The 11,916-nt window shown below is 44.3% G+C and overlaps 1 protein-coding gene across 1 annotated transcript; it reads right to left on the reverse strand.

The window, feature by feature from the left end:
• Nucleotides 1–2,352: 2,352 nt before the first annotated feature.
• On the reverse strand, nt 2,353–11,910 carry LOC113819888 (mucin-2-like). Its single transcript, XM_027372119.2, has 3 exons — nt 11,785–11,910; nt 10,343–10,460; nt 2,353–7,193 (listed from the first exon to the last, which is right to left on the reverse strand). The coding sequence occupies exons 1-3, from the start codon at nt 11,855–11,857 to the stop codon at nt 3,107–3,109; spliced, it is 4,278 nt and encodes a 1,425-aa protein (XP_027227920.2). The 5' UTR covers nt 11,858–11,910; the 3' UTR covers nt 2,353–3,106.
• Nucleotides 11,911–11,916: the final 6 nt, after the last annotated feature.

The raw sequence follows: 11,916 nt of genomic DNA on the forward strand, positions 1-11,916 counted from the left end.
TACATACATAAACAGCTGTACTGGAGTCAATGGATACGGACGCAAAATATTCCATTGACGCTTCTTCAGGAAGAAAGACACTAATGCATAAAGATGATGATTACTGTAAATATATATTGCATTAATTATACTACTGGCTAAATGATCTGAAAGTCATACTACAGGTTCGCAGTTAACAACCAATTTTGAACAACAGGTCTTATTTCATATTGGCCTATCACATGATATACAAGCACAGACACACGCAAATACATATACGAACAAACACAAACGCAGATACACAGACGCCTGTATTCATTAAAAGAAATAAAATCAAATGATAACCATTTTTTTTTTTATCAGTCTATTGATTTTCACTTTGTTGCCTAAACTACACCTATTTATCACTGGTTGATTGTTTAAAATACCCCTAAAAAAATCACTCATTGTGCTTCGCTATCTAACCACCCCTCCCCCCTCCCCCCTAGAAAAAATTGAAATGACGGCCTGATGATAAATATTTTTGTACAACATTATCTAATATCATGCAATCCTTCTCCGTTTTAAACAATTTATTCAGATGTTGGCAAATTTTCAAGCTGCAATGCAAATTATCCCTATTATTATATTCCCCTAAAACATATGTAAATTGAACATACAACCCAGTCCAGTATTAGCATAAATGTGCTTTACAAACAGAGGAAAACTTTCTATTTTACTATAAAATAGATAAAGTAGTAAATAAATTAATCTAATCCTTATTTGCCATATATTTCTCATAATTAAAATTGTTCTCTATTCACGAGGTTCGCTTCTTTCTGTTATCTATTTTTTTTTCTTAGTAGTTTCACTTATATTTATGATCATGTTTTAATCAGTTTTCTCTATCACATTTCTACATCCTCTATATATGTTTTATCTTTATTTATATGTACTGCAATGTACCTGTTACACATATACAAAATTTTACCATATACGAACCATTTTTATTCTTTTATTGAAACGTTACATCATTACTTGCGCCATCTATGGGCAAATTTGACAGTCCTGTTGTCACTGTTTTCATTGGTCGTTCCATAAGTGAAGTTTGTTTACAGTGCTATATGTGCTTCCGAGTTCTTTTCCTATATTCCAGTGAAAATCATACCTTACTGAAATTGCCACATCTCCGGGATAACACTAAATTCAGTGAAAAACAATAACCGTGTTTCAGCTGCAGATACATCGTCAGAGATTCGTCACATCCGAGCCAACCTCTCGGCAACCACAAGGTAAACCCAAATTGTGTCTTTAAATGTATGTACAATCGGTGGCGAACGGGTGAACTGGGAAGGGGCCCCCGTCTAGCGAAATACGGCAGTTGGTAAGGGGTTTAGGGACGGAGCCCCAATCTGGGGTAATGCGGCGATTAGGAGGCAGCTGGGGTTTAGGATGGCGCAACGGCGTGTCGAATCTTCCGTGGGCGAAACCGAAATATGTTTTTGGGTTCTGGGTTTTAATTTTCCACTTTCTTTTACTTCCCAAAATGCCTGTTATGAGCGAAATCGCCCCTTCACTCTCCACCCCCCTTCAAAAAAAAAAGAAAAAAAAATGTGGTAAATGGTAAATGTTGTAGACATTTACCACGATGACAATCCAAGTAATTCCGTAGCCTCATTGTCAATTACTGACACAAAAGTTACTAATGACTGTCTCTGAACCTAAGAGCGAGGAATGCTCTCAGCCATCTCGCTAATGAAAGAAAACGTCATAAGAGAAACTCGACGTTAGGGGTAACTCGCAAAAATCATCAAAGGTGTGGCAGTCTTCAATGATATCGTGAAAACTGCTGACCACATTGGATAACCACAGACGATCAACGGCTGTAAATGGGCGTTATGGTTGTACAGAGAGTTATGCTTTCTCTTCCCATCTTTAATGATGTCATTAGCGCCTTCCTCACTACAGAAATGAGAAGTTTTAAGTGTCTAATCACGTGACAGAGAGAAAACAAAGAGAGATCGAGAAGGAATGAGGAGAGAGAGAGAGAGAGAGAAGTGGGGGAGACAGTCATCATTGTTAAATAGATTATATTTTTGTTGTTCATCACAGTTACCCTGATTCAAGTACTAACAGCGAACTTGCACCATGCAAAGACAGAGCTTTAGACTAGCCTGGCAGCTCTCTGTTGCTAAATATGCGTTAGGGAGATTTGTTTTCTTTGCTAAAGCGTTGAAGGTGCGGAGGTCATGGTGATCGCGGTCCTAAGTTCATTGATCGTCCTATTGTCATCACAGTTATTGTTTTTTTTTTTCTTATTATCAGTTATTATTTCGTTTTAATTTGCTTTATTCGAACGTATAGAAGACGCAAGAGGATACCTAAACGTAAATAACAACTATCAGTTTTATTAAATAGTTTTACAGATTAACAAGTATTTTTATAAAACTTAAAAAATCAACAATCTATTCAAGTTACTGCACATAAGATATACGTTTTCTATGATACTAGACTCATTACACTCAGATAAAGAACACCTAACCTGGGGCAAGTGCTTCTCAAAAAAATCGTAAGTATATTGTGTTTTCATTCATCATAAATTGGCCGATGCTTGTTGAATGTTCAGATGAAAAACAACATGCCTCCGTGACAAAAATCAGGACTTTATGTTAATGGGAAAATGTGTATATTATACATACAAAATACTCAGGGTGAAAGGCAATGCATTTGTGCTGAAGGCTGCAACACGGCCTCCAGTCTCGCTTTATACTATTCAAATGGCGACCAATTATTATAAATTTTAGTTTAAAGTGACCAGAAAAAAGAACATAACACAATATTTTTCCACACATTTGGTATGACAAAAAATACATGATTTTAGCAGCAAATATGCATCAGCAACCCCACACCTGGAGACAGAATGCACACGTGTTCAGGTACGCAAAGGTAGAGAAAAATGGGGTGTTAAGGAAATACTTTCTCACGCTAATAAGTTGTCTGTTTGTCCGTTTCTCAAGCGAGGAGCCAAGACTGAATGAGTAGATATTTACAAATAAATAAGCCACTAGGTGTAAATCATACGTAACGTGTCTGTGCCCATCTATCTGCCACCTCGATCTACGTTTTCGCACAGGTATCGCCATGGTCTTCATGCTCCTCTTTCTCCTGGATGGAGCTGTGTCCTCTGATCTGGAGACGGTTCCATTCTCCTGCGAGTGATGAGCTTCCTGAGGGAGGGTCTCCGAAAGCGCCGTCTTTGGCTTCCTCTTGGGTCGTTCTCTCGCTCGTGAACGTCAACAGCATCTGCGTCCGTGTTTGTCTCGCTTATTGGTGCGTTGGTTTTCTCGGCCGAGGGTTGTGCGGGTGGAGAAGATTCCTCTGCCTCGTTCGGGCTAGTTAGGTCGTCTTGTTGGGATCCCTCACGGTCCGAGGGCGATGCCAGATCTGATGCCTCAGGACTCCTGGCAGGACTCTTCAGGTAAGGGCTGTACGGGACAGGCTCAGGACCCGGCATCTGGTCCCTCGGAGGCGGCGACGGCTGGCTGGCGGCGGAGTGAGTCTGGGGACGAGGATTTCGAGAAGTGCTTTCGGGTGAGGACGTCGTCGTGGTCGTCGTCAGTATATTCTGGTCTCCTTCTGTGTCAGGAGGTGAAGGCACATCCTCGTGAGACGTTGTTGAAGAGGAAGAAGCGATCTCCAAGATGGGCACAGGGCGGAAACGCGGTTTTAATGGCGTATTGCCTTCTTCCTGCGTTGCTTCAGGTCCTTCGTGTGTCCGTTCTTCTCCTTCGTATCCGTAGTCGTCTTCATCACGGGGAAAGATCGGACCGAAGTTCGGGTCGTCAGTCCAGTCCTCAGTTGGAAAGTCATCGTAATCGGCATCGATCCAGTGGTTGAAGTCGGATGGTGGGGAATTGATGGGCCTTTCGGGGTGTCCGACGCCAGATGGAACGAGGTGCACGTGTCTGTCGTCGTGATTTTGAGGTGTCCATGACGTGGGCCTGTCTGAACCAGCAAAGCTATTGTCCGCTGACCAAGGCTGTTGCCTGGGCTCAAGGCCGAGCCCCGTGTCTTCCTCTCGGTTACTCGGGCCATATCGGATGTCGTCGCGAGGCAGATGGTCAGAAGAGTCAAACTCATCCTCGAAGGTCTCGGCCTCGAAGAACTTTTCCTCGTACTCTTCGATATTGCGAGAACTGTCGATGAGGGTGACTGTCGTCGGCCTGGGTGGGGAACTTGTGTAGTCGCCCGGTTGGTACTTCCTGACCACCTCCTTTTGCACGACCTGAGAGTGGCTCTGTCGCCTCACCTGGTCCGTCTTCAGCGGCATATCCTCAGAGGAAGACACGTCCTCTTTCCCTTTGGTTGGGGTAGTGTCCCTCAAGCCCAAGGATTCATGCGTCGTAACGTGACTGGACTCCACAATGGCATCCTTCGGCTTCGCTGTAGGATTTAGTACCACGTGGGAGCTACTGGAACCCGCCGGCTTTGCAGGCTCCTTCTTGATCTCAAAGTTGAGGATCCCCATGTACTCGTTCTGGGAGACGCCCACGTAAGCCGGGAGAAGGATGGCGTTGTTCTCGTCCCTCGCCAGGACCGGCTGGCGGCTTCGGCTCGGTCGGAACGGCGGCGGCGACCACGCGATCCTCTTGGGCGGCTCCTCCGTCGCAGCGAGCGGGTCTGCTTCGTCGGCGCCATCCTCTCGGGCGACGGGTTGTTTCCTCCGCCTCAAGGGTCGACGCCTCCGGAGGGGACGCACGCCGGCCTCGCCCTTGTAGATGGGGATGTCAACTCTTCCCTCTCTGGACTCGACATTGTGATCCACTCTATCGCTTGCCTGTACGGCTTGGTTATCTTCATCGGCATTACTTATGCCCTTCTGCTCCCGTGAGGATGCCTCAGGATACTCTGTCGTCGGGCTGATCGTCGCGTGCGTCATAGCGGCTTGGAGTGGAGGCGTCGTAACTCCATTTGGGATGCTTTCATAATCCTTCAAGGAAGTCGTTTGGAATACTTCATTTTCAGTATCCTCTTCGGAAAGGACCTCCTGAGATGAAACTTCTGTGTCCTCACCAGAAACCTTGATATCCGACGACGCAGTAGAGATCGGACTGTCTCTCGTGAAGGGCGAAGTGAACAGATGTTCAATGGACGAGACAGTTGATGACGTCACATCCTGTTCCCCGGACGCCAACTCGTACTTCGTGGGCGGGAAGGACACCGCGATGCCGTCTCGCTCGCTTCCGTCTTGAGAAGACAAGGGCATGGTCAGGGCCTTCGCCTGGTGCTGCCGCCACGGGATGTAGAAGACGGGCCGCCCTCGCCTCTCGCCGGGCTTCGTCTCGCCGGAGGATATGTTTTCCTGGGACTCCTGTGAGGGCAGAAGCGTGGCCTCCTCGTAGGGCATCGTGGCCTCAGTGTAAGAGAGGGACCTCCGGGATTTCTTGACGCGGTGGCTTCCCTCTTCCTCCTCCTCCTCCTCTTCTGTAGATTGCTTGAAGTAATCCCTGATGGTCTTGTGTTTCGACTTGAGGAACTTTTCGTGGCCGGGAATGAGAGCCGACGGGTCGATGGTGCTGTGGAAAAACTGGTGGATGTCGTAGTCCTGAGGATCGAGGTCCGTATCGGCGAATCTGAAGTCGTTGGGGGTCGTCTTGGAGTATCCCTTAGTGAAATAGGCGTCGGTGGCAGGGGCGGACGTGGTGCGGTGTCGCTGCGTGGGCCTCCTCCTCTTGTAGCCATACCTCGTGGCGGAGTCTGCCTCGGGGATGTCCGACGTGTAAAGGAGATTCGTCAGCTCGGACGTAGAACCTCCCTCCTCGACGGGCGTGTAGAGACTGGCGAAGGTTGTCAGTGCGATGTCGGAGTCGTCCGGCGACTCGGTCGACCAGCTGAAGCTCGGGGTCGTGAGCCTCTTCCTCGTGGCAATGGTCGTGGGCGGAGGCACGGTCGTCCTCTTGGTGATGGTCGGCCTGTACTTGGTGTGTTTCTCGGTGGGCAGCGGCGTGGGCAAGGTGGGCGGCGGTGTGGGCGTGGTGGCCGGGGACGAGGGAGTGGTGGCCGGTGGCGAGGGCGTGGTGGGGACGGCAGGCAGCTCCGTCGTCAGGGCAGAGCTTCCGCCGCCGAAGTAGTGGCGGTAAGGGAGCGGCGACGTGCGCACGTTGAACGGCTGCTTGAAGTACGAGTAGGTCATCGAGGTGTCGCCGGAGGAGTTGGCGAAGGAAGGCGTGCGCGGCGCGGGCGTCGTGCTCGTGAGGGTGATGATGACCGGCGTGGTCGTCCTCCATGTGCGCGGCTGGTTGGTGGTCGTCCCCCAGGTGCGCGGCTGGCTGCTGGTCGTCCCCCAGGTGCGCGGCTGGTTGGTGGTCGTCCCCCAGGTGCGCGGCTGGTTGGTGGTCGTCCCCCAAGTGCGCGGCTGGTTGGTGGTTGTCCCCCAGGTGCGCGGCTGGCTGCTGGTCGTCCCCCAAGTGCGCGGCTGGCTGCTGGTCGTCGTGATGGGCGGCTGCGAGGTAGTCCTGCGTTCGTGAGGGCGGGAAGTGGTGGGCGGGATGTAAGGACTGGTCCAGCGCGTGCGTGCGGTGGGCGGCGGCGGTGGAGCGGTGGTTGGCGGGGGCACGTAGCGGGTGGAGGCGTCCCAGGGGCGCGGGGTGGCAGAGGAGGACAAGTAGTCTTCCGTCGCCGGGTAGAAGTCGTAGGAGTCATAGGAGTCGTAATAGGCATCCCCTCCTCCGTCCGCTCCCGTCAGGTCATCCTCCGCGTAGTCGTAGTCGCCCCCCTTGGAGCCCGTGCCCCTCCAGCCGCCCAGGGCGTTGCTCGGCGAGTCCAGGCCCACCGTACCGAAGGCGTCGATCTCCTGCGACACTTCGACGGGCCGCTCCCTCAGGAGGACCTCGCCCCTGTGGTCGCCCTGTGGCTGCCACGGGTCCGAGAAGCCGCTCCCGAGGATCACCTCCGGCCCGTCCATGAATGTGAAGGGGCGGGGGGTTACGCGAGGGCGGGTATCCGCGTAGTGGGTGGGCAGCTGCACGCCGCCCGGATAGCGGCCGCCCACGCCCACAAAGGTTTCCTCAGGGTAAGGGACCTGCATTCCTCCCCAGGGCGCTCTTCCCGGGGGCGTGGGCGGGGAGGGATCGATGGGCGGGCACGTCACCTCCGGGCAGCAGTCGGGGTACCTCCTGTGGCGGCGGTGCCTGACGGTGCAGTGGAGGGGCACGCTGCCGGGGAGGGAGTCGCACCTGGGGGGAAGGGGAGGGAGGTGAGACAAAAACAAAGAACACTCTATTTATAGAAAGAAAAGAGAGAGAAAAAATGCGAAAACATGGCCAGGAAACCTCACTATATCAACAAGAATGACAATTTGGAGAAATCGCGACGAAGTTTCTCTCTTGTTTTCTCCCAGGTTCGTGGATGTTATTTGGGTAATCGGAGCTAAGGGGCGGCCGTCTCCTTTCAAAACAAAAAATGTCTTTCAACGTTAACACAGAACTGCGAATCACGTTTTATCAATTGTAACCTTTATTTTATTTCACTTTTTATCTTTTTTTTTACTTGTCTCATCTTCCATACAAAAAAAAAATCGATTGAAAAAATACGTTCCCCCAAAAACAGACAAATGCAATTTTAACACACTAGTATTAGACAATATTAATAGTGAAATTGAGAAATATGGATAAATCCTTATTTTTTTACTAGATTAATTTCTAAGACAAACTGGAAGTCCCACCCAAAACATTGCTGTAGTATGATTCATACTAAATCACAAAATAAGTAAAATAAAATCTATAATCATATCACTAAATGGACCGAATTTTAGAAGATATTCCTACAAAACTGAATATAAACATAAACATATTCATAAAACTGTAGAGGTTGAGGATGATCGTTTATAAATTACAAAAACATTAATAAACATTCCTAAAAAAATACTTATACAGACCTATATATTCCTACTAACAACATCTATAGAACACAGGAACATCGTTAAGAGATTGTGTAAGTAATAAAGGAATCTAAACACATGATCCAGACCTTCTTAAAGAATTTAATGCTTTTTCTACGTGTATAATTGATGAACATATTCCTAACTGTAGTATGAAATATTCATATATTCTTTAAAAAAGTAATGATAGTCATTGTCATGCCATGCAGTTCATATACAGATGAATAGATAGAGACTATATAAACATACATACATACATATATATATATATATATATATATATATATATATATATATATGCATATATATATATATATATATATATATATATATATATATATATATATATATATATATGCATATATATATATATATATATATATATATACAGATAGATATACATATATGTGTATCTATCTATATCTATATCTATCTATACATACATATTTATGAATAGATATATATAAATGAATGTATATATACATATATATATATATATATATATATATATATATATATATATATATATATATATATCTATCTATCATAAAGGATACATAACCCAACAAGAAATATAAACCTTTATGGTTTATATACTTCTGTATATATACTTCTGTAGAGTATAAACGCCACAAAGTATAAGTATCCCTGCACAAACATCTTCAAAAAGAAGAAAATCGCCGAGAGAAAGTGTAAACAATGGAGCATCTCGTGCGCACGATCCAATCCCATTTAACGAGCTCCGCGTGGCTGGCGGCTCGTCCATTTTCTATGATTATTTGAGTTTATGTTTTGGCTTTGACTTTTCGTGGCGGGTTTGGCTTGCTGCATGTCTTTGTTTTCCCTTTCTGTGACATGTTTACGTTTCATACATGTGTGTGTGTGCGTGTGCGTGTGCGTGTGCGTGTGCGTGTGCGTGTGTGTGTTTGTGTGTGTGTGTGTGTGGGTCTGCTTGTGTGTGCGTGCGTGTGTGCATGTGTGTGAACATTGTATGTGTGAACGTGTGTTTGTGCATGTGTGTGAACATTGTATGTGTGAACGTGTATGTGTGTGTGTGGGCCTGAAGTTCCAATTACAAGACGAATGAAATCTTTTTCAAGTCATGGCGATATTGCAGGGGGGGGGTGACTACCATGGGAGGAAGACGATTCGCTCTCTCTCTCTCTCTCACACACACACACACACACACACACACACACACACACACACACACACACACACACACACACACACACACACACACACACACACACACACACGCACACACACACACACACACACACACACACACACACACACACACACACACACACACACACACACACACAGAGCCATCGTCCTCCTCCTCTATCCGGAACCGAATTCCTCGCCGGAGAAGACCCGCGGCGGAGAAAAACCCGTCATGCTTTCTCTCTCTCGCCGACGCTCGGGTTTGTTGTTATAAGCGACCTCGTGCGTATTACCTTTTTCCAGATATAAATAGATGCGAAAGGTAACGAAGGGGAAAGTGTTTTTCTTTTGTTATTTTGTCATTTTTCATTTCGATCTCTGTTTATGTCTTTATTTATGTGTGTTTTTGTTTTTTGTTATGATTTTTGGCTTTGTGTGTGAGTGCGTCCGTGACTGCCTCGAGGGGAAACGGCCTACAATAATTACGATATTTTTTTACGCTGGTTATTCCAATATTCAGTGACTGGGTTTTTACCTTTGTTCCAATCTAAAAGTGAAACTCATGAATATAGCTGTATATATGCTGCATCCGGGTAGCTAATAATAATGACAAAAAAATATATAAATACGTGAACAAAGTATGATAGATTGTGAAGAGAACACGAGAACATGTGCTTATGTGGATGTGCTTTCATTTTTGTAACAGTAATGCTAACAAATAACCTAAACCAAAGAATGACAGTAAAAGCCTTCAGTATGTGCGTGCGTGTGTGTGTGCATGCATGTATTCTAAGGTTTACAGAAATGTATTAGAAATTGTGGTCTCATCTTTCTCATAAAAAATGAAGCTTAACGTAATGTCTTTTTTTCTCTCTCTCTTCCCAGTACAGAAAAAAATATATATAATTATGCAAAATCATAACCACACTAGAAGGAACACAAACAATCTCCTATCAGTTACAAAGTTCATCCGTTCAATTGTTCAGTTACAGTTCATTTGTTTACCATTGCCTCTCTCTCTCGCGATAAAATTCATTTTATTGGCAGATCGTATTCAATTACTTATAGAATCACCGGTATAAGATCCCCTTTCTCTCAGTGTATTTGTGTTTTTGTATTTGCATATGCTCAGTTTTTCATTAAACTGCTTGTCTGTTTATTTGCATATTATATACATTTTAAGTTTCATTTTTTACATTTAATCTATCAGTCCATGCATCTATTTGAACATCTATTAACACAATAACTCAAATATTTATGTTTCTACTTCCTTACGTTTGATCTTCGACAAAAGGCTGCCCGGCGAACGACTTGCACACGAGCCTCCTGCATCCTGGCAGATAGACTCGCTGTCCAAGTTCGAGTATGCCCCGCGGCGTCACACAACCTGGAACTATGTTATTTTTTAAAAGATTGTGGATGAAGTTTAAAATGAGGAATGGTACAGATATTTGAATAAATGATGGGTATGAGGTATTTACTGGAATTTTAACTACGAGATTCATGAGTGTATGAGTATTGTGGTGGAACTTGTTTGTGGGATAATGAATTTAGTATTTGGTGGGGAATTTCAAGAATTATTATGATACTCATTAATCCAAGATAATAAAGGTGATCCTTATTAGCAGAAAAATATGCATGTATAAAACATATGATAGAAGAGATATAGTAAGATTGTAGGGAAATGGAGGGAGAAAAATGTTCAAATATGAATTGGAATAATAAATTAATAAATTGAAGAAAAAAAAACAGTTATGGTATAGAAGGGAAAGGAAATAAACATACATTCACGTACACGAATACACATACTTGCATAGCAACGATGTAAAATATATAGGGAGATAGCAAGATATAATAGATAAAAGAAATAAGGGCTATTTAGAGAGATATATGAAGCAATGCCCAGAATTGCGCCGTAAAAAAAAATGGCGGGAAAATATCGTATTCCTGAAATAAACAAAGTGAGGTGAAGTTGATAATGTTAATAAGATAAGTTGTTAATCATAAGTTAATAATAATAATAATAAGTTAATAATAAGTTGTTAATAAGTAGATAAGTTGTTGATAATGTTAATAATAAGTTGATAATGACAATTGGACCATAATCGTTTTCTTTTTTTCTGTTTTATGGATAATATAAGTAAACAACAACGGGAGAACAGGAATCACATTGCCATTCGAAATATATATAAGGGATAGGAATATGTGGTATCCTATCTATAGACCTATTAAAGTTACGTTTTAGAAAAATGAAAAATTGGATCATCTAATCAAAATATCCATTTTAAATAGCGTGTTGGAATGCTCATAAACACACACACACGCGCACACACACACACACACACAGACACACACACACACGCGCGCTCAAATAGATAGATATGCTGATAGACAAACTGACAGACAGATAAGCAGGTAGGTAGGTAGACAGATAGATAGATACATAAACAAATGACCTTATAAATAGATTAACAGGTAGTAATATTAGGTAATTAGAATGAATGAATGATGATATATATATATATATATATATATATATATATATATATATATATCAGAATCAGAATATATATACTTATGTGTGTGTGTGTATAGGTAATTAACATGACAGACAGATCGCTTGACACATAAAATATTAGATAGATGATTTGACAGACAGACAGACAGACACAGAGAATTTAGACAAACAGACAGACAGACAGACGCAGATATATTACCATTTAGCTTGCGTCTTGGGGGGGCGGGCACCCACTTCGAGATGGCTTCTGCTCCCCTTGGCAACACTGCCATCGAAGTCACCGTTGCCAACGCCACCAGCGCTACCGGGGCGACCTTCAACTCCATGGCAA

The sequence above is a fragment of the Penaeus vannamei genome, chromosome 7, assembly GCF_042767895.1.
Source record: "Penaeus vannamei isolate JL-2024 chromosome 7, ASM4276789v1, whole genome shotgun sequence".
In the NCBI taxonomy this organism is placed as follows: Eukaryota; Metazoa; Arthropoda; class Malacostraca; order Decapoda; family Penaeidae; genus Penaeus; species Penaeus vannamei.

What these genes read in the sequence shown, in the direction of transcription:
- LOC113819888 (XM_027372119.2), bottom strand. Translation starts at nt 11,857, where the DNA reads ATGGCAGTGTTGCCAAGGGGAGCAGAAGCCATCTCGAAGTGGGTGCCC. An exon ending in CCCAAGACGCAAGCTAAATG is followed by an intron (nt 10,461 to 11,784) that starts GTAATATATCTG and finishes AAAATAACATAG; the next exon opens with TTCCAGGTTGTGTGACGCCG. An exon ending in CCTTTTGTCGAAGATCAAAC is followed by an intron (nt 7,194 to 10,342) that starts GTAAGGAAGTAG and finishes CCTTCCCCCCAG; the next exon opens with GTGCGACTCCCTCCCCGGCA.